The sequence below is a fragment of the Rattus norvegicus genome, chromosome 20, assembly GCF_021556685.1.
Source record: "Rattus norvegicus strain SHRSP/BbbUtx chromosome 20, alternate assembly SHRSP_T2T, whole genome shotgun sequence".
NCBI lineage: Eukaryota > Metazoa > Chordata > Mammalia > Rodentia > Muridae > Rattus > Rattus norvegicus.
The window spans coordinates 4207686-4235463 of NC_141553.1; the positions used below are offsets into that span (position 1 = coordinate 4207686).

Below are 27778 nucleotides of genomic sequence, written 5' to 3' on the forward strand. Positions count from 1 at the left end.
AGGTTAAAGGGGACACTGGTATTTGGGGACAAACAATAGCTTGCTGTAAAGTTGCTTCACAGACATCTTTCAAATGCTTGAAAAGAAAAAAGAGCTGGGTCCTTCCTAACTACTTAAAATGCACATAGTCAGTTACTGCGAAATGTCTTCCAATCTTCTGAGTGTGGGTTCAGAGCTTAATGACTGTCGTGGAAACATACTGCCATTTGGACAAAGCCTCTCCTCTCCACGGGGTAGCGAGATGGGCCTTCAGACTGGCCAGGGGCTAGGACCTGGCATTAGGTTCCATTTCAGCCTAACACTCTAGCACTCCGGAACCAGGCTTGGGCATTAATGACTCCTCCTTTTAGCCTCTCCAAGGCGCTCCTGCTCCCTGCAGCCCTGGGTCTGATCCCTTTGCCCAACACTGCAATGGTGGCCAGCAGCTCAGCACATTTACTCTGAGGCCCCTGGCTATTTCCAGTTCCCTGGGTGTAGCCTAGCAATGGAGGGCCACAGTCACTCAGCAGCTGACAATATTGGGAGGAGGTCGCCATGCAAGAAGCCTGTGAATGGACACTTCCAGAGTTCAGTGTGGCGCCCGGCAGGTGCGTGGTCAGGTTCTGCTTGTCTGATCTCCCCGCGGGCGGTGGCGGCAAGGAGGCCAGAGCAGGGACCCGGCGACCCCACATCCCTGCACATGTCCGAGCTCTTGCCCAGAGCCCTAGCACTTTCTCTTGTCCCCGACTCTGGCCGCCAGGGCAACGATAGCTGTCTCCACCCTGTCACAGCTGCACTATATCACCCAGAAATCAGGTGTGGCTCACCAGAGGCCACAAACTTTGAGCCCAGACAGTGCCGGGCCCTACCCAGATAGGGAGGGGGCTGCGGGCTTCGAGGGGCCAAGCCCTGAGCTGAGGCCTGCAACTTGCCACAGTTCATGGGGCTGAGGTCCCCGCCCCCACCCCTGTTCTTTTGTCTTTAACCCGTTCTCCCGCGGGGCTCATTAGACAAAGGGAAGTAGCATTTTAGAATGAAGCTTCTTAGCACACACTGAAAGTAAAGAAATTAAAGCCTTATATCACAAAGTTTCTGATTTAATTGTAAAAGTATGATTGTGTCAATTGCAGGAATACACCCATCAAAAATTATAGAGCCGTATACTAATGCTGAGATTATGTCATTACGGGTAATCGATGAGGACTGGCAAAGAGTTTGTAACAAGTATTTGGGAGCAATTAACACAGATCCTAAAAGAAAAGAACTTCAGTTTACAAAAAAAAAAACAAAAAACAAAAACAAATTCGATCGTCCCATGTATTGCAAAAAGAACACTAATTCCTGAAGACCCTACGTTCCTGTTTGAATGAAAAAACTGGTAATGGCTGCTTCTAAGTCAGTAAAAACAAAAGAATTTGTAATTCAAAGCCCATGGGCTTCCATTCAAAAGTCAGAGTTGTATGCAATCTTTATGGTATTATCACATTTTCCTGAATCTCTTGATATAGTGACAGAGTCTCAATATGCAGAAAGAGTTGTTCTGCACACAGCAACTGCTGAATTTATTCTGGATAATTCAGAATTCACATTATTTTGCCGCTGCACCAGACAATAGAAACAGCGACTCTCCATGACTTATCACCCACATTCAGTGTCTCACAGCCTTGCCAGGTCCAAGCACAGAGGATGAAAGAACTGACCAATTATTCACAAGGAATGTGTTAGGAGCCTCAGATGTTCCTGAAAACCACTATATTAACAGTTAAGGTTTAAAGGAAAAATTCTGTAACCTGGCAACAAGCGAAGGAATTTATAAAGAAATGCACTACTTGTTTTTTGTACAACCAAACTCCATTACACACTAGAAGTAACTCTAAGGGCACCAACAAAGTAAATAAAAAATGACATCTGGGGGTTGGGGATTTAGCTCAGTGGTAGAGCGCTTTCCTAGGAAGCGCAAGGCCCTGGGTTCAGTCCCCAGCTCTGGAAAAAAAAGACCCAAAAGAAAAAAAGACATCTGGCAGATAGATGTGTTTCAGTTTGCAGAATTTGGAAAACTAAGGCTTGCACCACACCATTGACACATACTCAGGATTCCAATGGGAAAATGGTTTGAGTTCTGAAAATGCTGGTTCTGTAATTACACATTTAATGAAGGAATGGTTCTTTTTCGAAGAGGTGTACAAACTAGGACCGCCATGGCCCCTCATTAAAAAGCACATTACAGCTACACCACACAATTCTGCAGGGCAAACAGGAGAAAATACCCAATCACTCCTTAAAGAACACACCTATAAAACAAAAAGAAAGAATAAAGACCCCAGGGATATAATACAGTGTGCTCCATTAACTTTGCATTTTCTGAACATTAACAAGAGAGGACCAACAGCTGCCAAGAGACACTGGATCAAGAAGAAGAAGAAAAAAAAAAAAACAACTGTGGAATTAAATCACCCTATATACTACAAGGATGTGTTAACATCAGAATGGAAGTCAGCAAATCTATGGTGTTGGGGATGCTAATTTGTTTATATTCCCAAAGCACACAAAATGCTCTAGATTGCATCAAAAGTCATAAAGTTCAGAGTTGACCTAGGAGTTCCTCTGAAAACCATGGCCACTCACTCAAATCAACCAATGGAGAGAGCCTGACCAGCCACTGCCCTCCCCTGTCAGTCAGAAAAGCACAGACAAGAAATGTTCAGCTCCTAACCACTGACAGGCCCATGTCACAGAATATTTTATGATTGTACATAGAAAACCTAATGGTTGGCAAAATATAAAATCCTCAGTAGATACCGCATTTGGCAGATCCAGGATATGTGTCCTGGTGTGGTTTGTGTGTCTTTGAATTCTGCACAGATAAGAATGCTAAAGAAGGGAAAGATCCTGCTTATTTTAAGGCAAGGTGCTTGGGAGAGGTCCTGTGGTCTTTGATCTATGACCTGAGGCAAGGTCAGCAGTTGGCCTTGTGCTACCTTCAACCATAAAGTGAAATGGTGGGGCCTGTAGTAGCTTGTTCTGGACAGCCCCCAACCCCAACTCCCATGGCAGTGACATGATTCAGCAAAGGGAAGAATTAAATACTTTTTATAAGTAATTGGACTTTTGAAAGATCTCTCTCTCTCTCTCTCTCTCTCTCTCTCTCTCTCTCTCTCTCTGTGTGTGTGTGTGTGTGTGTGTGTGTGTGTGTATGTGTGTGTGTATGTGTCTGTCTGTCTCTCTTTTAGCTTTGAGCCTTTGTGGAATAGGATTTTCTCTTAGGACTTGCAGGAAGAACAGAGAAGGAGGTGGCAGGACACAGGTAAAACAGAAATCTGGGAAGAGAGCTCAGGAGCTCTCTTGGGTTTGCAGGAGCTCAAGAGAAAGGCAGACTAGACTGATAGAGTGACACAGACAGATTTCTGAAGAGCTGGAGTTTACTTGTAGCATCAGGCTGGTAAATAGATATCCCGTATGTAGTTAAGAAAATAAAGTTTCCTTGCCGAGCTGTCAGGCTGTTACCTCAGCTTCTGCCTCCCGTGTCTTTAGTCCTATGAATATGAGATGATTTAAATGGTCACAGGCCTCTGAGGGGGACTTTGGTCTCCTGCCATACAGAGCCATCCAAAGGCAGAGCAACCACAGGTGCATCAGCTGCAAGACCCAGGTGCACAGAGCTGGGGGTGGAGATTAAGAGACTTCAGGGAGTTAACTCCAGAACACAAGATGAAAAAGAGAAGAGAGTCCAGACTCAGGAATCGGTACCTAAGCTGCAGGGGAGAGAAGCCTCTCTGTTAGGTCTTATCTCAGCTGTGCATGTGCTCCTGAGAGATGAGCAGACAGATCACACCAGACCCTGAGAACCCTGGGAAAGACACAGGAAAGGAGAAGCAGAAATCACCACAGCAGCATGGCTACAGGGAGAGCCCAGGGCAGCTTCCTGACCCCATCATTAGCAGCTAAATCAAGTGGGTGGGAGGAAATGTAGTGACTCATCTTGTGCACCCTGCACTTTAGAGGACCCCACTTGAGTCTCTGATCTTCAGCCCTGGGGCTCATAATCCTGGGGACAGGACAAGGCTCTGGCCTTCCCTGTGTCCTTGTGATCACAGACTCTCCCCATGTCTTCACAGTGATGGAGAGGGCACAGCCTGGAGGTGACAGAGCTGAGGCCTGAGCCCATCAAAGACAAGAACTGACTGAGCACACCCGGGCACAGCCCTGTCCACACTCAGCTCCCACAGCCTCACCCTGTCCCACCAGATACACACAGCTTAGTGACACAGATTCTGGAAGCTTCTCCATCTGCCATTTAGTTTTTTCAAAAACAAAACGAAACCCCCAAACAAGAAAACGTCTAAACATAGCATTCAAAAAGCCATCTACACTTAGGTCAAGGATGTGAACAATCAAATTCACACTCAGATTCTTATTCTCAGTGTGAAGTGAGGAGCTGCAGCTCAGGGCAGCACAGAGTAACAGGATGCAGATGTCCCCACCCCCACCCCCAGGCTGGATCAGCAAGGTTGGCAGTGGAAAGGAAAGCAGGCAGTGCAGGGACAGGGTCCTGAGGTGCAAGGCGGGCTGGGCTCCACAGTTCTTCACACTGAAGCCATAGAATCACAGGGAACATCAGACACTGGTGTCTAAAGAGAACTGAGGACTCTGGATGTCACAGGAGAGACCTGAACACATCGTCTGTCACTCAGTCCACTCCAGGCAGCTGTCTTCATGCTAGAGGACGAGAGTCACAAACCATCACTGTGAAGACAACAGCCCAACAACCCTCCACTCACAGGGGATTCTGGGAGTCCCTGAAACCCAATCATGTCCACATTGCCCCTCCCCAGTCAGACCCAGAGTTGCCTTTACAATAGAAAGGCACATCAGACCTCTGGGAGCTGTCACTGCCCAGGGTACTACCTAGGGTAAAAGAAAACACATGTATATGTATATGTGTATACATGTATGTGTATATGTGTAATTATGTATTCATATCACGGTACAACTGAGGCCCCCAGAAGATTTCTCTGGAGGAGCTACTATGGATTCCCAGAGCTCCCAACATCTCCAGCTTCACTCCAATACCCTCAGGGACACTCCTGCCCCCCACACTAACCTGGAGCAGGGGCATAGTCTCCTCCTTCCCCACCTGTGAGAAGAAAAGCTGTGAGAGTTCAAGGAAGGTCTTCACAGGAGAAAGTTTCCAGAACTGACAGAGGACCCAGTTGGAGACAGCAGCAATGAGGGGTGTGGCTGTGCTTCCCATTAATGAGTAGAGCTCTCTTCTAAAGGAAGCTGAGGGGAAACAGACCCTGCCCTTTCCTACCTGTGTTTCTCCTCCTCCTCCTCACAACAGCCACCACAGCTGCAATGATGGCCACAACTACAATGACAGCCACAGCTCCAAGGACAACATAAATAACATTGGTTACTATGTTGGAGTTGGTGGAGGAAGGCGGCCCTGGGAAGAACGGGTACAGGAAATGAAGGTGGAGGTCATGACCCCAGCTCTCAGCCCTGACCAGCTCAGAGTCTGCAGAAGGCTCCAGCTTTTCCTGAGCCCAACTCTGCACCCACATACTCCTTACCACATATCTGGATAAGCGGCTCAGGCAGTCCCTCATGCTCCACACGGCATGTGTACTTCTGCTCCTTCCCAAGAGGCACCACCACAGATGCCCACTTCTGGAAGGTTCCATCCCCTGCAGGCCTGGTCTCCACAAGCTCCATGTCCTGGGTCAGGTCCTCCCCATTCAACTGCCAGGTCAAGGTGATGTCAGCAGGGTAGAAGCCCAGGGCCCAGCACCTCAGGGTGACATCACCTTCAGGTCTGGGGTGAAGGGTCACATGTGTCTTTGGGGGATCTGTGTGGAAGATTTAAGATATCACACAGTTAACAAGACAAACTGAAATCTACACAAGGCACAGTTAAATCAAGGATGACACTGAACTGTGTGTCTGACACTTCAACTGTCATCGACTAGAGAGCTGCAGGGAGAGCTGGTCCCCTCAGCACAGAACTGCACACTTTCCTGAGGGACTCAGAAGCTAAGAGGGAATCCACATGAGCCAGTGGGTCAAAATGGCCATCCTTATGTGATATTCGATAGCATGAGATAGGTGGTCACAGAACAGAAGACAGAATGGAAAATAATTGATTTAATATGTGTTTGCAGAGAAAAACTGACTAGAAGCAAAATAATGCCTTCCAAAAAGGAAAGAAAAAAGAAAGTAAGAAATAAGAAAAAGTGAGAAAAAAAGAAAAAGAAATCCCACAATTTATATTCCTCCAGGGTACCACATAAGAGCTCACAGGACCATTCAACTCTGTAGAAATAGCAAGAAATGGGGTGTGGAAGAGAGGCAAACCCCACATCAGGGAGGGATCTGCGAGAATGTGTTCTTTGGAAAGTTCTAGAAACTGGGGGAACCAGCCTAGTGTAGTGGAGTCCATGTCTCCTATGAGGTGAAGGAGACTTCTGGTCTTGAGGTGTAAGGGCTGACACACTCAGCAGGACAGGAGTCAGTGTCCTCAGAGAGTGGGTGGGGGCAGAGGACCTGGCCTGGGAGAGGCCATGGCTGACAGCAGGGAGCCCCTGCTGTTAAGTGGGGAAATTCTCTCCCTCCCTCCTGAGAGGGACTCAGAACTCTCCAGGGAGAAGGCTGGGCCCTGGGAGAGGCAGTGCAGTCACTGTGAAGAGGGATCAGGAGACCCAGGGACACTGTCTCCCCTCTGAGACAGGGGCATCACACAGCTGAGGGTTTCTTCTTGCCCAGGACTGAGCCCCAGTCCAAGGGCAGAAGCAGGAGAAGCCCGAGGCCCCAGCACCTGAGCGCAGCAGCGTCTCCTTCCCGAACTCCAGGTATCTACGAAGTGACACCACGCACTCGCCCTCCAGGTAGGTCCTGTGTAGGTCTGCAGCACCAGCCTGCTCCCACTTGTTTCGGGTCATCTGCGCCGCCATGTCCGCCGCCGTCCACGTTTTCAGGTCTCGGTTCAGGGCGACATAATCGCGGCCATCATAGGCGTGCTGATCATACCCACGGAGGAGGCTCCCGTCCGATCCCACGTCACAGCCAAACATCCTCTGGATGGTGTGAGAGCCTGCGGGACCCGGTGGTCAGACCCGGCCCCGCTCGCCCCGCCCCCGCCCCCGCCCGCCAGCAGACTCCTACAAACTGAAAGGTAATCAGGCACGGTTCAGTTCTGCCCAAGAACCTTGGACTTGGGACCCGGAAGTCTCCGGCCTTGTGGTGACGCGGAGGGGTCGTGACCTCCGATCCCGGGTCACTCACCACCCTCGCTCTGGTTGTAGTAGCGGAGCAGGGTCCTCAGGTTCACTCGGAACCACTGCTCGATTCTCTTAGCGAACTGTGTCTGTTCCTCCCAATACTCGGGTCCCTCCCGTTCCATCCAACGCGCCCGCGGCTCCATCCTCGGATTCACCGCATCGCTGTCGAAGCGCACGAACTCCGTGTCGTCCACGTAGCCGACAGAGATGTACCGGGGCTCCCCGAGGCCGGGCCGGGATACGGCGGTTTCGAAATACCGCAGCGAGTGTGAGCCTGGGGGCGGCACGCGGTGAGACCACGACCTTCTCTCGGGATCCCGGGCGGGTGCGCGGGCCGGGTGGGGAGCAGGGCGCCGGGATCGGAACGCCCTTAGCGAAGGGGCGGGGGTCTGGTGAGCGACCCAGGGACCCGGCTTCCCCGGTGCGGCCCCCGCCCCTCCCCGCAGAGGCCATTTCCCTCCCGACCCCACACTCACCTGCGCGGGTCTCGGTCAGGGCCAGGGAAGCAGCCACAAGCAAGAGCAGCATGCGGGGCGCCATCGCCCCATCTGAGATCCCGGACAAGTCTGTGTCCTGCGGGCTGCGTGGACTTTATAACCAGCCCTAGATGGCACTACCCAATGGGAGGTCAGAGGGACTCAGATCCCTAGGAGCTGTTATAGCACGATGTCATTACGCAGTTGAAGGCGGTACAAGATAGAACTAGGCCTGTCATTAGACTAGAAGGAAGGAGAAAGGTTGTAGAGAGGAGGAGACTGGAACAACGAAGGAGAGAGGCAGTGGAGAGAACATGGAGGCAGATGTTAGGATTCTCTCTGCACATTTCCAGGTTGTTATGACTGTTCTTAAGGGATGGATGTGTACAGGGCTTTGTATGTCTAGATGAGCAAACTCTATCTTATCAATTGGATCAGAGGTCATTGTGTTGTGTGTTCTTTCATGTGGAGATTTAAGTTCAAGAGAGTGTGTGGTGGCTAGACTTGCTAACCCACCAAGAAACTGGGTTGTGTATTTCTGGCATGGTGGCAACCTGCCTTGGCAACTAGATGGCTCTTAGAGAGAGGCTGCCAGGCTCAGAAAGTAGTCATCAGCAGTGTGATACGGGATGGAGCAGAGCGGGTGAGACGCTTTGCTGACTGAGAAGAAGATATCTACCAGGTATGTTGGGACACTACGGTGCCTGACCTAGTGCAGGGTAAGAGACAGCATTTCTTATAATTTTACAGCTACAAGCTGTAAAGAGGGTTGTGGCTCCAAGGCAAGGAAAGAGCAGGGTTGTGCTGCAGGAGAACTCAGGGAGCAGAGAAAGGCCCCTGTGCACCTCTGTGTTAATGAGGGTTTCCATTGCTGTGATAAGACCCCATGACCAAAAGCAACCTGAGGAAGAAAGGATTTATTTCAGTTTCCACTTCCACATCACAGTCCATCATTGAAGAGATTCAGGGCAGGATCTTGAGGCAGGACTCTAGAGGTAGGAGCTGAAGCAGAGACCATGAGAACCATTGCTAACTACCTTGTTCCTCATGGCATGCTCAACCTGTTTTCTTATACAATCCATGACCACCAGCCAGGATTACCTCCAGTGGGCTGAGCCCTTCCATATTGATCGTTAATAATAATTTTCAAGGGGCTGGGGATTTAGCTCAGTGGTAGAGCGCTTACCTAGGAAGCGCAAGGCCCTGGGTTCGGTCCCCAGCTCCGAAAAAAAGAACTAAAAAAAGTAATAATAATAATTTTCAAAATGCCTCATAGACTTTTCTAAAGGTAGCCTGGATGGAGGCATTCTCTCTACTCAGGATCCTCTTCCCAAATCTGTCTTGGTTTGTGTGAAGTTGACAAAATGCAAACAACACAGCTTCTTGGTGCAGGGTCACCCAGGGAGAGCTGAGGGAGGAGAATGTGGATGAGCTCCTCCCCCTGGCCTACCCTCTGGATGGAGGACCCAAGGTAAACAACAGTTGGAATGCAAAGAAGGGGTGGGTTCCCACCTCATCCCTGCCCCTCAGTCCTGAGGACTTGTCTGTCCCCTGCCTGTTGGATGCTGCTGTTGACATAATCACAGGAGAGACTGATAAAGTCAAGCAAGTGGGGGGAGGGGAGAAATAGGGACATTTTCTCCCTCAGAGCAGGCCAATCTGATTTTGGAGGGACTGAGGAGAGAGGTAGGTAAGTTAGGTAGGTTAGGTAGGTTAGGTAGGTAGATTAGATAGATAGGTAGATAGATAGATAGAGAGATAGATAGATAGATGGATAGATAGACAGATAGACAGATAGAAAATTAGATATAGATACACATAGAGACAGATACATACAAACATACATACATGCATACATACATATGTACATACATGCATGTATACATATGTACAACATGCATACATGCCAACACATCAGACAGACTGACTGACAGACAGACAGTATTAAAAGAGGAATGAGAAGAAGCACCCTTCCACTCTTTGTCCGTTTACAACTTCCGTCTTTGCTCAGACTTCATGCAGCTTCAGGTCCTGCTCCACCAGACACCTGCCCAGCTGGGCAAACATTCAGGGTGACCCTGGGACGCTTCTTAGAGTTCTCGCATGGATCAGAGGGCTAAGGGATGTTGCAAAGATCACAGCACAGAACATGTGAGAGATTTATTGGGGGTGGGCAGTGGCTGGAAGAGAAAAAGACCTGCGCAGGATAAAGGTGCACTACCTGTGTCCACAGTGGAAATGTGTCACATTTGGTGGCTGGTGATGATGTGGTGTCTAGCACTGAGGGTCTGAGAGCAGGCTGGTTCTGGAACATGGGTGGTTGTTGGTTACAGACATCCCTTCCTCTTATTTACTCTGTACGGTGAGAAAATAGGAAGGGGTGACCCATGAGGCCTCACAGGGTCATCAACTCTTTAGACTGCCTCCTGCTCTCTGAGGTGCAGCAACATCTTTGAGGACCCAAGAAAGCTGGGAAGCTGGGGAGGTTCAAAAACAGCAGACTGTCCCCTCACTGTCCAGGCTCTGCAGGGCCATCTGCAGCTGAGGAATGCAGACTCATCTTTACGTTGAACCATCATGGGGCAGGTGCTTTGAAGCTGTGTGGCACCTGAATTTTGAGGAAACACCTGGAGCTAGCATTTCCCTGAAGCACATCTGTATAGATAAGGATCAGAAGGTAAAGGTAAGGAGATTAGAAGAAATTTGTTCCTTAGGTGATCATTTGAAACTTTTAGGCCCATTAGTTGGGGGTAGGGTATCCCAAAACCCCAGAGAGGAGGAGGAAACCCCACCCTTCGGAATAAACTGAATAGGCAGGAGATGAAGCAGGATGTTGATAGACAGTACTTATCTGGAATCCATTTGACCCGTGAGAGTTGGATTCTTCAAAGCTTAGAAGAGTTTTTTATGTTTACAAAATGAGATAAATTTTAGACATGCTAACATACCACTGTGTAATCTGTCCTGAACACACATTGTAGAAAAGGCAACAGACTGACGCCTTTGAGTTGTAGTAAAAGCATGGGGACCCCAAAAATGACTTGTTGTTAAGGCATGAACACTCTTTCCTGTCTCCAGAACACTGGGTGTGTACAGATGGGACAGACATTTTTTAGCTCAGTGAAAAACACTTTTAAGTCTGTACTTAGAAGTATAGCATATCATACTAAATTCATCATCTTGAGCTTGTGACTGTAATAGCAATCACAGTTTATCATAGTTAGACCAATAAATCATCCGAGCTCCATTGATAAATTTTAAACTCTGAGCTTTCTAGGCCTAAATATAAAAAAGAAGCATAGAAAAGGAAGAAATATGAAACATTTTTCGTTATTACATACATCTTAAATCACTTTCTTAGACCTTTACACGTTGCATCTGCACACCTTAAAACACCTCCTTAGACCTTTATAAATTGCAGTTAAAGCACTTTTTCAGACCTTTATAAGTCCCATCCACCGATCTCAAAGCACAGTTTTAAGAGTCTTGCAACTTAAGCTTTCATATCCTTAGAACCTACTTAAACTTCGCAGTTTTTTCTATCCAATTACTCACCACAAGAGGCAGGTGGTTGGTTACTGAGAGCAATCATTGTAAAACATCTTCCTTTACAAAAAGGGAGAGTAAAAAGTTACATTGAAATCTGTCTCGTGGATTTATCTCTTCTTAGAATCTCGCAACAATGTGATCAGTGTCTGGACACAGTAGCAACTCTAGGAAAGTGGCCTATGATGTTTACACAGGGAGAGAACTGAGGAGCACCTGAAGCCCATGTTGTTGCTTGCGGTTCAACTGACAAAACTCTCCCTAGTCAACACCATCAGAGCTCTGAGGAGCATGAATTTCACCTGAGTAAGCAGGAAGTACAGACCAAGCAGCTTCCAAATCTCTCTCTCTCTCTCTCTCTCTCTCTCTCTCTCTCTCTCTCTCTCTCTCTCTCTCTCTCTTTTTCTTTTCTTTTTTTCGGAGCTGGGGACCGTAGCCAGGGCCTTGCGCTTGCTAGGCAAGTGCTCTACCACTGAGCTAAATCCCCAACCCCAGCTTCCAAATCTCTTAAAAATGACAGACTTCTCCCTTACCTGGACAATCCCTGAAGGTTCCACTGTGGGAGTCTTGATTTCAGTGCAGACAGAGGACCCAGGGCAGCATCAGTTTTCCAACATCTTAAATGCCATATGCAGCAGATCTCTGAAAAGTTTTCAGGGCTGTAATATCTGACCTGAACAAACTTTCCTTGTTTCTAGTAACTTGTTTTGTGCTTAACTTTGGAAACATACACGGGAGCTTAATAATCCATGTTCCTGTTCTGGACGTGCATTGTTAATTGTCGTCAATAGTTTACAATAAGTCGGCAACTTTCCTAAGATTCAGATTTTGCAACTTTGTCTCTGTTAAGTTTGAGTCTTTGTAATTTGAGGTGAAGCTCCTTTATCATCCAAATAAACCATAAACGCTGTAGCCTTCGTCCATAAGAGCCTGGTGTCTTGCTTTTATCGCATACCATTATAGGTCACCACAGTTTTTGTATGACTCAGTTTCTCCAATAGCTAAAGCCCAAGAAGGTGAGCAAGGACACAAAGCTACACAAATGTCACAGTGAAGCTGAATAGGCCTTAGAAATGTATAACGTATTAATCAGTATACCTTATTTGTTATCAAATATAACTGGTTGAGAGATTTCTCAGAAGTGAAGAGCACTGGCTGCTCTTCCAGAGGACTTGAGTTCAAATCCCAACAACCACATCAAAGGCACGATGGTCTGTAACTATGGATCCAGGGGTCTGTCACAATCACAAAGGCATGAATGCATATAATGCTCATATAACACAAAATTTTAGTATGAAATGCCTACCTCATTCATCTAGCGTGTGTTGTGCTTATCTACACTTTATAGCAGCTTGGTGCTCAGCAGTTAACAAAGGCGGAGAAGTTTAGACACACATCTTAAACCAGCTTTTGATAAGCCAAGTAGACATTCAAAACCTTAAATTTTTATAATTACATACACTATATTATAAAGCAGAGTCCAGTCACAAATATAGTACGTTGTAACAAATGTAACCTTAAATTGTTACTTTCATACAAAAATGTATGCCAATCAGAAATCCTTGAGTCTGATTGGTACTTCTTTAGTCTACATAGAGATACAATGATATACATAAGCTCACAAGAACAAAGGAGTTTTAAGGTTATTGTGGCAAGTGGTCATCTGAAGATGATACTGAACTCACAGGGCGTGGACTCTTTAACCATAGTAAAGATGGCTGCCAGTCATATGGAAGCTTATATTTTGATGAGGTCATCAGCCAACATGGAGGAGAGACACATGGTTTCTATCTTAAAACATCTGTTTTCATGGTATGTTGTTTTTAAAAACAAAACCCCAGTCGGTCAACTTTACCAATGAAGATGAAGGGGCCAGATTTTGGGGTGAAAACCTGCTGGCTCAACGAGGCAAAGAAAGACCTCCCTACTGTACCAAGGCCTCAGAAGGTAAAAGCTCCTTCTCCACACCTTCAGTTCCCTCCACCTCAGTCTCCCTCCTTTTTACTTCCTGTGTTTTCCTATGTCCACCCCTGCCTTCTGATCACATGCTCGGCCTCTTGACCTATGGCTGATTTTATTTAACACCGTTTACAGAAAGCTGTTGGAGAAAAGGTGTGTGTAAGTCTGAGCCGCACCACAACAACCTGTCCACACTGAACAGAATGCTCTTGGCTTAAAGGCGTCTCTCAGGGCTGTGCAACTCCACAAGCAGAGACAGGATTTTCCTGTTCCAAGTTCATGATCTTGGGCTACACAATGTGATCAGGTATCTTGCAATGTTCCCCCCTTTTTGTCTGAACAGTTGCTGTTTTTCCAGCATCAATAAACTATATACTGTCGGGTAACCATCACATTCACAATGTCCAGTCCACTTATTTGAATTTGGCCACCTTGGAGAAAGTGTTCCACTCTCTATCCAAGCTCAGTGAGTCCAAAGGTCTGTACACAAATCACTTTCTATCAAAACTTACACTTATCAACCTACCTCTTTTTAAACCTTAAAACAGTGCTGGAGAGATATCTCAGCGGTTAAGAGCACTGAATGCTCTTCCAGAGGTTTCTGAGTTCAATTCCCAGCAATCACATGGCGGCTCACAACCATCTGTAATGGGGATTTGATGCCCTCTTCTGGTGTGTCTGAAGATAGCAACAGTGTGCTCATATAACTAAAATAAATCTAAAACAAATTTCAAAAAAACCTTAAAACATTTTTAAAATCCTAAACAATTTAGGTTTAGCTATCTAATCTTCAACCCCATCAGAGACCTGAGAAGAATAAATGTTCTCAAAAGAGACAGGAAGTGCAGAACAAGCAGCTTCTGAAACCATAGGAAGGACAGAGACTGCTGGCTACCTGGACAGGTACCCAGGGGTTTCTGGAAGTTTGGAGCATCCATGTCTTCAGGCCACTGGCCCAGAGCATCTGACAGATTGTTCTGTGAGTCATGAGGGACTTCTTCTCTACCTAGTCTTGACAGAGTTCAGCATTTGCCTTCCTGTGCTTTCTTGGTCCAGGCTGGACAGTATTCTGTCAGCAGTTGAAGGAAGGGCAGTTTCTTGCCCAGTGGCAGCCACATGTGAAGCAAACTCTGTAAGGAGGTTCTTCAATGCTCAGCGTCTTCCTTGAAGTAGTATGGCAGTGCTGCCAGGAGCGGGCACATCTCATTGTAAAAAAAATTAGTCTTAAATTAATAAGACATCTCTGAATCTTATATTCAGTAGATGTCTGAGGTTTTTTGAAGACTAGTACCTAACAAAACCAAACAAACAAAAGTTTGATGAACTATTAACTAGCATTTAACAAATTTTCTAAAACAGTTTGTAATAGGCACTTTCAAAAGTACTAGTCCTTCCCATTGCCTTGTTAAGAAATTCATAGGTATCTTAATGTCATGTGGTTGATACCTAGTCATAAGTTATTATGTTGTTGCCAAAATATAACCTTACTTTTGTATCAATATCCAAGAATCTATACCAATGTAACCAACTGTAACCTTAATTTGAATCCATACACAAAGATCTATACTAAGGTAATCAAATAAACCTCAATTTTGTTTCAATTCAAAAAGCTAATATAATCTTGTAAAAATATACAATAATTTTGTATAAATATACAAAGTTGTGTATAAGAATAGACTGAATAATTTACCTGTTCCCTACTATTCCTATGTTACTCCTGTATCCCCTTCTGTCTTCTCAGTAGTGAAGCTGTCCCTGCCAAGCTCTCTACACTGCAGGGCTTGGTGGGGTTTCACAGTCTCAGGATTCGGGATTCCTGAGTTCCGAGTTCTATACAATGTTCACGTCAGTTTCCTCTGAACTCGGGAATTGGAATATCCTGAGTAGTTTGGAGTGTGAAGCTGATCGATGGGTGACTTTGTCACCTTAGCAGCGATCCCATCTATGTAGAGCACATCAGTCAACTCAAAGGTGCCCTCTGTTTGCACAGGACCTGGCAACAGAAGAGGCGTGGGATCACAACCTTTAAAGTTTATCAAGGTGCTATTAAAACCTTGGCGTGGTTCCCATGGCCTTGGTCCCAGCACTACATTATGAGGGTAAGAGCAGAGGCAGGCAGATCTTTGGAGTTTGAACTCTAGGCCACCTGGAGTTCCAGGACAACTGGTGCTTCAATGTGTGTGATACTGTGTGTGTGTGTGTGTGTGTGTGTGTGTGTGTGTGTGTGTGTGTTAAAAATAAAATCAAAGGGTCAGAGAGATGGCTCATCGGTTAAGAGCACTATCTGCTCTTCCAGAGGTCCTGAGTTCAGATCCCAGCAACCACACGGTGGCTCACAACCATCTGTAATCGGATCTGATGCCCTCTTCTGGTGTGTCTGAAGACAGCTACAGTGTATTCATAGACATAAAATAAATATATCTTGAAAGAAAGGAACCCTTTCTTTCCCATGTTAAAGAATAAAATAAAAAATAAAAATAAAACCGCACCGAAATGTATCAGAATGTGTGCTTGCTTACCAGGGAAGGTGCGAAGTCAGCAGGCATCATGAACTCAGTTCTCTCCTGCCTTTATATGAGCCACAGACATGGAACTTCGGTAGCTGGGCTTTTGTAGCAAGCAGCTTCAATCAGTCCTGGTAACAGCCTTTTCCAATTGATATATCTGAGTATTCACCAGCATACATGAACTAATTAATAATGAATCAATTAGGCAGTGCATTGAAAACCCAGCTGCTGCAATGACAAACTACTTCAAAGCTTGCGTGCATCTCTCTGCTGCTGTCAAATACCACGGCTGAGATTCTTCCCAGCGACCTGGGGCCCTGAGCAGGCTCCACACAGGTCATTGTGAGCACAGCACTGCTCAGGACTGTTCCTAAGAGCAGAGACAAGAGCTTTTGTGTGCTTATGCACACACACGTACACACACACACACACACACACACACACACACACACACACACCCCACTGTACGCTCCCAGGGAGGCTCCCAGGATAAAGCAGCTGTCCGTGAGCTTGCTTCTGAGGCTCAGTGGTTGTGAGTAATGAATGCTCAGTTGCTGGCTGCAACTGTGTGCCTACCTTGTAAACACTCACCAGACTTGGAACAGGCTTCTGCCAGAACGGGGTTCTGTTAAAGGGGCAGCGTGCTGAAGTGTACCCTTTGGGTGTGTAATGAAAGTGTGCAAAGGAAAAGAGTTAAAGCCCGTCGCATTGTTGGCTTTTGCTTCCAGGGAGGTGTGCAGTGTCTCAGGTGCCTCATAGCCTACTACGTGGTACTCAGTCCCCACATCTGATTTATTTCTATGTCTATGAGGGCTTTGCTTGCACGCACATCTGTGCACCATAAGCGTGCTGTATCCACGGAGCAACATTACCCACAGAAGATACTATCTGAATCCTTTTTTTTTTTAATTTATTTATTTATTATATATGAGTACACTGCAGCTGTATTCAGACGCACCAGAAGAGGGCATCAGATCTCATTACAGATGGTTGTGAGTCACCATGTCATTGCTGGGTTTTGAACTCAGGGCCTCTGGAAGAGCAGTCAGTGCTCTTAACCACTGAGCCATCTCTCCAGCCCCCTTATTTTTAAGACTTTGAATCTTACTTTATGTATGTGAGCATTTTGTCTGTATATCTGTCTGTGGACCATGTGTGTGGAGTGCCCATCGAGGCCGTAAGAAGGCGACAGGTCCCCTGGGACTGGAATTACAGATGGTTAGGAGCTGCCGCGTGTGTCCTAAGAACTGAACTCAAGTCCTCGGCAGGAGCAGCCAGTGTTCCTGACCACTGAGCCACCCTTCCAGCCTCACCCTCTGGTTCCTTTTTAGATCTGGGGGCTCATCAGCTCCTACAGCAGCCACTAATCGCAAGAACGTTTCTGAAGATGGCTGAAGAGGGCAGCAGCTGTATTGGCTTCTGGAAGGGTTAAGGAGTTGCACCACGTATAAGGTTTGAATCCTGGGATCTCCTGTTAGACATCTGCCTCGCACTCTCTAGGGCTTTCATGGAGACTGTACTGTGTGAGAACCAAACTCTCACCCGTCTTGGTTAGGGATTCTATTGCTGTGGTAAACACCATGACCAAGGAAAGAGGAGAGAGTTTATTTGGCGTACACGTCCACATCACTGTTCATCATGGAAGGAAGTCAGGACAGAAAGACAAACAGCAGGGACCTGGAGGCAGAAGCTGATGCGAAGGCCATGGTGGAGGATACTTACTGGCTTGCTCAGCCTGCTCCCCCAGCATCCACCTCTGTGATTTTTCCAGACAGGATTGGGTTTCTCTGACAGCTCTGGCAGACCAGCCTGGCTTTGAACCCAGAGATCTGCCTGCCTTCACCTCCCAAGTGCTGGGATTAAAGGCCTGCACCACCATGCCCTGAAATCAGCCTTTCCTTCTCTCCATTATTTACTCGATTTGCAGCCCCCTCCTTCTAATCCCCCCTCACACATTACTCCCCCCACCCTACCTCCCCTTTTCAAGAATGGGCCCAGTCCTGTTTTCTTGTAGAGCCCAGGACCACCAGCCCAGGGAGAAAGGCTGGGCCCTTCTCCATCACTCACTAATCAAGAAAATGACCTACAGGCTTGCCTGCAGCCCAATGCTATGGGGGAATTTTCTTAACTGAGGCTCCCTCCTGTGATTGGCTTAGCTTGTGTCAAGTTGACATTTAAAACTATCCAGCACACTTGACTGGGCAAAGGGAAGCTAATGGTTAATTGTCTTGAGTGGGGGAACCCAGCAAGGCTGTGTTAGTCTTCTCACTTTCTCTGTGAACATCCCTCCCTTCCTGCCAGGATGTGGCATCCAGATCTCTTCAGAAAGGAGGATCTCGGGAGGAGAGGGCAAGTGGTAAGAACACTTGCTGCTCTTGCAGAAAACCCAGCTGAGATGCCCAGCACTCAAGTCAGGTGGCTCCCAGCCATGTGTAACCCGCTCCACAGGACCGCGCCCTCTGCTGGCCTCCACAGGCAATGCAGTTAGTGCACTTGGATGGATGCTGTCAAACTTGTACACACACAGAAAATATTCTGAAAGTAAAAACGAAGAGCGAAACGGAGACTGAGGCATCTGGCCGTGTGTACAGGTAGTTCAGCCTGATGAGACCCTGGCTGTGAGAAACCTCTTCTGTGCAGAGACCACCCTCCTCTGCTCACCCAGAGGGGCACACAGAGAGGTGCAGGCAGGAACAACAAAGGTACAAGACTTTTGCTCATTCCTCTGAGCAGAGGCAGCTGCTCCTTCCCAGAAGGCCTGTGCTCTGGGACATGTCTTTCTGAAGACATCCATTTCCCCAAGTGACCAAGAGTAACACCACCTACCCGTCCTGAGCACCCACATGGCCACCCTCACAACACCCATTGGTGCCAAGGCTGGCATCACAACTGAATTGTAAAGCAACTGTCGAGATCTGAAATCTCAGATCAGCGACACAGTTCCAGCCTGGGGGACCTGGGTCCGGTGCCTGAGTGCCTGACCCTGAAGTGAAATCAAGGCCTGCAGAGAGCAGGTGCAGCAGCAGCTCAGGCAGCCGCTGGGCTACACTGTTTCTTTCTCCTCCCACCTCCTGCTCTCCCCTCCAGGGATCCCAGCGACACTGCCAAGGGCTCCAAGATAAACCCAGAACAGGCCTGTTCTACAGATACAGATCCACGTCTGAGTAAGACCTGGGCCACCTGGGCTTCACCTATGACCTTCTGAACTTCTGACCAAGTGAGAAAGGGCAGACAAGCCAGACCTCTACCAGGGCTTCCCAAGCTTCCCAAGGCCCCGGGCCTGCCCCGGCTGACACTCTCTGATCCCACCCAGGGACTGCAGACTCTTTACACAGCCTTGCTGGTGTGTGTGTGTGTGTGTGTGTGTGTGTGTGTGTGTGTGTGTGTGTGCGCGCGCGTGCGCGCCCGCGTGCGCATGTGTGCCTGTGTTCACGCACGCCATTGGGCAGGTCCTCATGGTAGAAACGTGGTGGGGGGAGATGAGGCATGAGGATGTGGGGCTTGCTCTTTACCTCCCGACCCCCAGCTGTCCCCCAGCTTCACCACCCACAGCCACTTTAGAAAGTGAGTAGAACCAGAAGAGAAGGCAGCTGGGGAGCCACAGCCTCTCGGGTTTGGGCCTTACCTTGCTATGACCCTGCCCCACAACAGGGCTCAAGACTCAGAGTGATCCTGGCTCAAGTCCCACCCAAACGGAGCACTTACAGACACCACAGATACAGTTGTTTCATTCTTAGTTTTTTTAAAGATTTATTTATTATATATGAGTGCACTGTCACTGTCTTCAGATGCACCAGAAGAGGGCCTCAGATCCCATTACAGATGGTTGTGAGCCACCATGTGGTTGCTGGGATTTGAACTCAGGACCTCTGGAAGAGCAGTCAGTGCTCTTAACCACTGAGCCATCTCTCCAGCCCCCTCATTCTTAGTTTTGTTAAAAAAAACAAAACAAAACAAACAAACAACTCTGATAAATCAGGTCTAGGTTTAGGAGTGGTGGTGACACAGAGAGAGGAATGGAGAGGGTGGGCTGTGAGGACAGGGGTGGGGCAGTAGTGTTTCCTCCCTGACCTCTGCGTCCTCTTCTACAACAGACTGCCACGGTCCAGAATGGGTGATTCCTTTACTGTGTCCTTTCAACTGAAGAAAAAACCAGTAGGTTACAAGACACACAATGGGAACACACACACACACACACACACACACACACACACACACTCGAAGCCGACCCTCTCCCGCCAACTGTAATTACATGATTGGGCGCTGATGTGGGTATTGAGAATCGAACTTGGGAATTCCTGGAAGAACAAAAGCGCTCATAACCTCTGAGCCACTTCCTCAGCCCAGAAATCTCATTTTTGAAGTTTTTAATATTTATGCATGTGTGGTTTTGTGCATGTGTGTCAGGTGTATGCAGTGCACTCTCACGACAGTGTGTTGAATGACCTGGGCCCAGTTACATGGGTAGGTGCTGTGAACTCATTGTGCATCCTCAATTGTGCTGGTCCCGCCCAACCTGGGAGGGGGCAGCAGGCGTCAAGGGGCGGTTCCTCCCTCGGCCCTGCCCAGTGCTGCACAGCTCCCTGCAACTTGACAAGGTTTGGGGGCTGCGGCCCCCGGGGGGCCCCACCCCAGGTTCTTTTGTCTTTAACCCATTCTCCCACCGGTCTCATTGTGCAAAGAGAATAACATTTTAGAATGAAGCTTCTTACAACACACTAAAAGGAAAGAATTAAAAGCCTTATAACAAAAAGATTCTGATTTAATTATAAAAGTATGATTATGACAATTGTAGGAATAGACCCATCAAAATTATAGACCGTATACTAATACTGAGATTCCTTCATTATGGGTAATCAATGTAGACTGGCCTAGAGTTTGTAACAACTATTTGGGAGCAATTAACACATATTCTTTATTATATGTAAGTACACTGTAGCTGTCAGAACAGGGTATGGGATCCTGTTACATACAGATGGTTGTGAGCCACCATGTGGTTGCTGGGAGTTGAACTCAGGACCTCTGGAAGAGCAGTCAGTGCTCTTAACTTCCAAACAATCTCTCCAGACTTACAAATGTCCTAAAAGAAAACAACTTCAGTTTACAAAAAGTACTAATTGGATTGTCCAATGCATTATAAAAGGAACACTATTTCCTGAAGCCCCTACAGTCCATCTGGATGAAAAAGTTGGGAATGGCTGATAATAATTCAGTAGAGAAAGAAAGAAAGAAAGAAGGGAAGAAAGAAAGAAAGGAAGAAAGAAAGAAAGAATTTGTAATTCAAAGCCCATGTGCTTCAGTGCAGAACTCAGAGTTGTATGCAATCTTTATGGTATTATCAAAACTTCCTGAATCTCTTAATATAGTGACTGAGTCTCAATATGCAGAAAGACTTGTTCTCCACACAGCAACTGCTGAATTTGTTCTGGATAATTCAGAATTCACATTATTTTGCCGCTGCACCAGACAATCAGAAACAGCGACTGTCCATGACTTATCACCCACATTCAGTCTCTCACGGTCATGCCGGGGCCATTGGCAGAGGGAATGAAGGAAATGACTGATTATTCATAAGGAGTGTGTTAGGAGCCTCAGATGTTCCTGAAAACTACTATGTTTCTTGGTTCTTTTTTTTTCCCCCCCCCCCCCCGGAGCTGGGGACCGAACCCAGGGCCTTGGGCTTCCTAGGTAAGCACTCTACCACTGAGCTAAATCCCCAGCCCCGAAAACTACTATGTTAACAGTTAAGGTTTCAAGGAAAAATTCTTTAACCTGGCAACAAGCCAAGGCATTTATAAAGAAATGTCCTACTTGTTTTTTGTACAACCAAACTCCATTGCACACTAGAAGTAACTCTAAGGGCACCAACAAAGTAAATAAAAAATGGAATCTGGCAGATAGATGTGTTTCAGTTTGCAGAATTTGGAAGCCTAAGGCTTGCACCACACCATTGACACATACTCAGGCTTCCAATGGGCAAATGGTTTGAGTTCTGAAAAGGTTGGCTCTGTAATTACACATTTACTGGAAGGCATGGCTCTGGTGGGAATAGGTGTACAAACTAGGACCGACAGTGCCCTGCATACGTCTCCAGTAAGATGCAGCAATTCTTCCCTCATTACAAAGCACATTACAGCTACACCACACAATTCTGCAGGGCAAACAGTAGAAAAGACCCAATTACACCTTTAAAAACTCACCTATAAAACAAAAAGAAAGAATAAAGGCCCCAGGGATAGAATAGATTGTGCTCCATTAAATTTGCATTTTCTGAACATTAACAAGAGAGGACCAACAGCTACCAAGAGACACTGGATCAAGGAAAAAAAACTGTGGAATTAAATTACCCTCTGTGGGCTGGAGAGATGGCTCAGCGGTTAAGAGCACTGACTGCTCTTCCAGAGGTCGTGAGTTCAATTCACATGTTGGCTCACATCCATCTATAATCAGGTCTGGTGCCCTCTTCTGGCCTGCATACATGCAGGCAGAAAGCTGTATGATGTATACATAATAAATAAATAAATGTTTAAAAAAAAAGGTGAAATGGTTGGGCCTTAGTGGCTTGCCTTGGACAGCTCGCAACCCCCACTCCCATGACAGAGAAATGGTTCAGCAGGTGAGGGGGTAAGGGAGGAATTAAATACTTCTTTCATAAGTAATTGGACATTTGACACGTCTCTCTGTCTCCCTCTGTCTCTGTCTCTGTCTCTGTGTTTCTCTCTCTCTCTGTCTCTGTCTCTCTCTGTCTCTGTCAGCTTTGAAGAGCCTTTGTGGAATAGGATTTTCTTTTAGGACTTGTAGGACCGACAGAGGGGCTGCTGGCAGGACACAGATAAAATATAAATCCGGGAAAGAGAGCTCAGGAGCCCTCCTGGGTTTGCAGGAACTCAAGAGAAAGGCAGACTAGACTGATAGAGTGACACAGACAGATTTCTGAAGGGTTGGAGTTTACTTGTAGCATCAGGCTGGTAAATAGATATCTTGAATATAGTTAAGAAAATAACGTTTCCTTGCTGAGCTGTCAGGTTTTTACCTCAGCTTCTGCCTCCCATGTCTTTAGTGCTATGAATACGAGATGATTTAAATGGTCACAGGCCTCTGAGGGGGACTTTGCTCTCCTGCCATACAGAGCCATCCAAAGGCAGAGCAACCACAGGTGCATCAGCTGCAAGACCCAGGTGCACAGAGCTGGGGGTGGAGACTAAGAGACTTCAGGGAGTTAACTCCAGAACACAAGACGGAAAAGGTAAGACAGTCCAGGTTCAGGAATCGGTACCCAAGTTACAGGGAGAAGCCTCTCTGTTAGGTCTTATCTCAGCTGTGGAGGTGCTCCTGAGAGATGAGCAGACAGACCGCACCAGACACTTGAGAACCCTGGCTACAGGGAGAGCCCAGGGCAGCTTTCCGACCACATGTGGATTGTGTGGCAATCAGTTCAGTTCACAGGTCGGCAGCAGCTCTACCCACTTGCAAACACCTCGTGTACACCAGCAGTCCAGTTTGTAGAGTCAGGTGAGCAACAGTGGCATCACCAAGCAGAGAGAGCCAGGCCTGGCAGGAGTCAGCTGGAGGGACCAACAGGAACCCCAGGAGAGGTTCTCAGCTGGGCCTCTGTCAGGGAAGCAGAGATCAGCAAAGTCTCATAAGCGTTCCAAGGTGAGCTGTAGCAGCTGTGTCAGTCACTCTGTGGAGCCCTATTTATACCCTCTAAACATCGCGTGTCCTCCATGTGCCTTGACTCAGAACGAGTCCTGCTCAGCCCAGTCAGCCACAGTCCTTGGAAGCACCAACAGACTGCAGCACACCACCAGAAGTTAATTGGTGCATTTCTCACTATGGAGCCGTGACAAATACAGCTCAAGTATACAATGTAAGGCGGACCAATACATGCATGTTGTGAGCAAAGTCTCCTTCATCGCGTGTCCTTTCATGTGCTTGCTTTAGCAGAACATCCGCTCTCCTGTGTCTGTCTGAGGGAAACATTCCTTCCCCAGTCAATCTCAGTCTTTCACACCTGTGTCCAGTGTAAGGAAACATTCCTCCTGTTTGCCACAGCAAAACACCATCCAAACGACTTTCCTGAGATCCCTGAGTTTCCACTTCAGAGCAGGAAGGTTGGCTGTGGAAAGGAACACAGGGCAGTGCAGACAGGGCCCTGAAATGCAGGGGCAGGCTGGGCTCCACAGTTCTTCTCACCGAACTCACAAAATCAGAGGGAACTTCAGACACTGGTGTGTAAAGAGAACAGAGGACTCTGGATGTCACAGCAGAGACCTGAACACATCATCTGTCACTCAGTCCACTCCAGGCAGCTGTCTTCATGCTAGAGAACAAGAGTCACAAATCATCACTGTGAAGACAACAGCCCAACAACCCTCCACTCACAGAGGATTCTGGGAGTCCCTGAAACCAATCATGTCCACATTGACCCTCCCCAGTCAGACCCAGAGTCACCTTTACAATCTGGGAGAGACACATCAGAGCTGTTGGGGTTGGCCTTTCCTATGGTAAAACAAAACACACACACACACACACATACACACACACACACACACACACACACACACACACACACACACTCATTTCAAGGTACAACTCAGGCCCCAGAAGATTCCTCTAAAGAAGCTATTATGGGTTGCCAGAGCTCCCCACCATCTCCAGCTTGACTCTAATCACCTTGGGACACTCCTGCCCCCCACACTAACCTGGAGCAGGGGCGTAGTCTCCTCCTGTTCCTCCTGTGAGAAGAAAAGCTGTGAGAGTTCAAGGAAGGTCTTGACAGGAGGAAGTTTCCAGAACTGACAGGGGACCCAGTTGGAGACAGTAGCAATGTGGGGTGTGGCCATGTTTGCCATTAATGAGCAGAGCGCTCTTCTAAAGGAAGCTGAGGGGAAACAGACCCTGCCCTTTCCTACCTGTGTTTCTCTTCCTCACAACAGCCACCACAGCTCCAATGATCACAGCTCCAGTGATGACCAGGGCTCCAACGACAACATAAATGACATTGGTTTCCATGTTGGAGTCAGTGGATGGAGGAGCCTCTGGGAAGGACAGGAACAGGAAATGAAGGTGGGGGTCATGACCCCAGCTCTCAGACCTGACCAGCTCAGGGTCTGCAGAAGGCTCCAGCGTTCCCTGACCCCAGCTCTGCACCCACACCCTCCTTACCCCATCTCTGGGTAAGCGGCTCAGGCAGCCCCTCATGCTCCACATGGCATGTGTAATTCTGCTCCTTCCCAGGAGGCACCACCACAGATGCCCACTTCTGGAAGGTGCCATCCCCTGCAGGCCTGGTCTCCACAAGTTCCATGTCCTGGGTCAGATCCTCCCCATTCAACTGCCAGGTCAGGGTGATGTCAGCAGGGTAGAAGCCCAGGGCCCAGCACCTCAGGGTGACATCACCTTCAGGTCTGGGGTGAAGGGTCACATGTGCCTTTGGGGGATCTGTGTGGAAGATTTAAGATATCACACAGTTAACAAGACAAACTAAAGTCTACACAAGACATAGTAAAGACAATGACACTGACCTGTGTGTGTCTGACATTTCAACTGTCATTGACTAGAGAGCTGCAGGGAGAGCTGGTCCCCTCAGTAGAGAACTGCACACTTTCCTGAGGGACTCAGAAGCTAAGAGGGAATCCACATGAGGCTGTGGATCAACATGGCCGTCCTTATGTGATGTTCTATAGCATGAGATGGGTAGTCATAGAACAGAAGAGGGAATGGAAAATAATTGATTTAATGTGTGTTTGCAGACAAACTCTGACTAGAAGCAAAATAATGCCTTCCAAAATAAGGAAAGAAAAAAAAGAAAGTAAGAAATAAGAAAAAGCGAGAAAAAAAGAATAAGAAATCCCACAATTTATATTCCTCCAGGGTACCCCATAAGGGCTCATGGGACCATTCTCCACTGTAGGAATAGAGAGAAATGGGGTGTGGAAGAGAGGCAAACCCCACATTAGGGAGGGATCTGTGAGAATGTCTTCTTTGGAAATTTCTTTTTTTTTAAATGATCTTCTTTTTTAAATATATATTTATTTTATGTATATGAGTACACTGTAAATTCAGACACACCAGAAGAGGCATCAGATGCCATTGCAGATGGTTGTGAGCCACCATGTGGTTGCTGGGGATTGAACTCAGGACCTCTGGAAGAGCAGTCAGTGCTCTTAACCACTAAGCCATCTCTCCAGCCCTGGAAATTTCTAGAAACTGGGGGAACCAGCCTAGTGTACTGGAGCCCATGTCTCCTATGAGGAAAAGGAGACTTCTGGTCCTGAGGTGTAAGGGCTGACACACTCAGCAGGACAGGAGTCAGTGTCCTCAGAGAGTGGGTGTGGGCAGAGAACCTGGCCTGGGAGAGGCCATGGCTGACAGCAGGGAGCCCCTGCTGTTAAGTGGGGAAATTCTCTCCTTCCCTCCAGAGAGGGACTCAGAACTCTCCAGGGAGAAGGCTGGGCCCTGGGAGAGGCAGTGCAGTCACTGTGATGAGGGATGAGGAGACCCAGGGACACTGTCTCCCCTCTGAGACAGGGGCATCACCCAGCTGAGGGTTCCTTCTTACCCAGGACTGAGTCCCAGCCCGAGGGCAGAGGAGGAGAAGCCCGGGGCCCCCCCGCACCTGAGCGCAGCACCATCTCCTTCCCATGCTCCAGGTATCTGCGGAGCCACTTCATGCATGTGCCCTCCAGGTAGGCCCTGCGTCTCTCTGCAACACCAGCCTGATCCCACTTGTTCCGGGTGATCTGCGCAGCCAAGTCTGCTGCTGTCCAGGTCTTCAGGTCTTCGTTCAGGGCGATATAATCGCGGCCGTCGTAGGCGGACTGCTCATACCCGCGGAGGAGGCTCCCGTCCGACCCCATGTCACAGCCATACATCCTCTGGATGGTGTGAGAGCCTGCGGGACCCCGCGGTCAGACCCGGCCCCGCCCCGGCTCCACCCGCGGATTCCTCCAAATTGAAAGGGAAACCGGCCTGGGTCGGTTCTGCTAAGAACCTCGGACTTGGGACCCGGAAGTCCCTGGCAGTGTGGGGACGCGGAGGGGTCGTGACCTCCGACCCGGGGTCACTCACGGTCCTCGCTCTGGTTGTAGTAGCGGAGCGCGGTCCTCAAGTTCACTTGGAAAGTCTGCTGGTTGCCCTTGGCTCTCCGTGTCTGCTGCTCCCAATACTCCAGCTCCTCCCGCTCCATCCACGGCGCCCGCGGCTCGTATCTCGGATTCTCCGCGTCGCTGTCGAAGCGCACGAACTCCGTGTCGTCCACGTAGCCGACAGAGATGAACCGGGGCTCCCCGAGGCCGGGCCGGGACAGCGCCGTGGTGAAATACCGCAGCGAGTGCGAGCCTGGGGGGGGGCGCGCGGTGAGACCCCGACCTCCTGCCAGGATCCCGGGCGGGTGCGCGGGCCGGGCGGAGAGCAGGGCGCCGGGTTCGGGACGCGGGTGGAGAAGGGGCGGGGCTCTGGTGTGCGACGCGGTGACCCGGCTTCCGCGGTGCCGCCCGCGCCTCGCCCCGCAGAGGCCGTTTCCCTCCCGACCCCGCACTCACCCGCGCGGGGCTGGGTCCGGGCCAGGGCGGCCGCCAGCAGCAGGAGCAGAGTGTGAGGTGCCCTTGACCCCATCTGAGATCCCAGACCTGGCTAAGTCCGTGGGACTGCTTGGACTTTACAACCAGTGCCTCGAGAGACGCTGATTGGTTCACAGGGTTCACGGCACCCAATGGGAGTGAGACTTACCAGCGGGTCATAAGTATCCGGGCAGAAGGACCTGACACAGGTTAAAAGCAGAAGTGAAACAGAGGAGATGGGGAATCCCCTGCCCCGCCCCTGACCTCACAGCCTGGCGACTAAGACTTTGCCTGAACTCTGTGCTGTGAGACAGAGCCCTGTTTGTCAAGGTGTCTCCGAGTTCTGACCCAGAAGCTGCCCGAACACCAGGAGAGACCCGCAGTCCTGACTTTCTGTGTCCTTTCCTCCACCCCTTCCTCTTCCTTCTTCTCTTCAGAAGTCAGACCCTGGAGTCTTCTAGAAGAAAAGT

General features: G+C 48.4%; 3 protein-coding genes and 1 pseudogene across 16 annotated transcripts in view; all 4 read right to left on the reverse strand.

Annotated features, from left to right (window-relative positions):
* Positions 1-27778, reverse strand: part of RT1-CE13 (RT1 class I, locus CE13) — a 211699-nt gene that overhangs the window by 127033 nt on the left and 56888 nt on the right. The window contains exon 9 of the mRNA XM_087598064.1: positions 3218-3875. The gene's annotated coding sequence lies outside the window, so the exon portion shown is untranslated. The remainder of the gene's footprint in view (positions 1-3217; positions 3876-27778) is intronic.
* Positions 266-596, reverse strand: LOC147998520 (cyclin-dependent kinase 2-associated protein 1 pseudogene; annotated as a pseudogene).
* LOC147998521 (RT1 class I histocompatibility antigen, AA alpha chain-like) lies at positions 1059-7824 on the reverse strand. 6 transcript variants are annotated; one of them, XM_087598634.1, is made up of 7 exons: positions 7733-7824; positions 7261-7530; positions 6794-7069; positions 5553-5828; positions 5291-5425; positions 5081-5113; positions 1059-2270 (listed from the first exon to the last, which is right to left on the reverse strand). In XM_087598634.1, exons 1-7 carry the CDS (start codon positions 7794-7796, stop codon positions 2251-2253), a joined length of 1074 nt encoding a protein of 357 aa, XP_087454760.1. In that variant the 5' UTR covers positions 7797-7824; the 3' UTR covers positions 1059-2250. The 6 variants fall into 6 exon arrangements, with proteins under 6 accessions (XP_087454760.1, XP_087454758.1, XP_087454762.1 ...); XM_087598632.1 differs by having other exon boundaries at positions 5081-5128; XM_087598636.1 differs by lacking the exon at positions 1059-2270 and adding an exon at positions 4355-4695.
* On the reverse strand, positions 4567-27383 carry RT1-CE11 (RT1 class I, locus CE11). Of its 9 annotated transcripts, XM_087598068.1 has the most exons (9): positions 27291-27383; positions 26818-27087; positions 26366-26641; positions 24913-25188; positions 24660-24785; positions 24450-24482; positions 24199-24246; positions 22092-24067; positions 20477-20824 (listed from the first exon to the last, which is right to left on the reverse strand). In XM_087598068.1, exons 1-8 carry the CDS (start codon positions 27361-27363, stop codon positions 24063-24065), a joined length of 1107 nt encoding a protein of 368 aa, XP_087454194.1. In that variant the 5' UTR covers positions 27364-27383; the 3' UTR covers positions 20477-20824; positions 22092-24062.

What these genes read in the sequence shown, in the direction of transcription:
- LOC147998521 (XM_087598631.1), bottom strand. Translation starts at nt 7,796, where the DNA reads ATGGCGCCCCGCATGCTGCTCTTGCTTGTGGCTGCTTCCCTGGCCCTG. An exon ending in GCCGCTTATCCAGATATGTG is followed by an intron (nt 5,426 to 5,552) that starts GTAAGGAGTATG and finishes CGTTCTTCCCAG; the next exon opens with GGCCGCCTTCCTCCACCAAC. An exon ending in AGACTATGCCCCTGCTCCAG is followed by an intron (nt 4,723 to 5,080) that starts GTTAGTGTGGGG and finishes TTGTCTTCACAG; the next exon opens with TGATGGTTTGTGACTCTCGT.
- RT1-CE11 (XM_087598066.1), bottom strand. Translation starts at nt 27,363, where the DNA reads ATGGGGTCAAGGGCACCTCACACTCTGCTCCTGCTGCTGGCGGCCGCC. An exon ending in GCCGCTTACCCAGAGATGGG is followed by an intron (nt 24,786 to 24,912) that starts GTAAGGAGGGTG and finishes TGTCCTTCCCAG; the next exon opens with AGGCTCCTCCATCCACTGAC. An exon ending in TGTGAGGAAGAGAAACACAG is followed by an intron (nt 24,483 to 24,659) that starts GTAGGAAAGGGC and finishes TTCTTCTCACAG; the next exon opens with GAGGAACAGGAGGAGACTAC.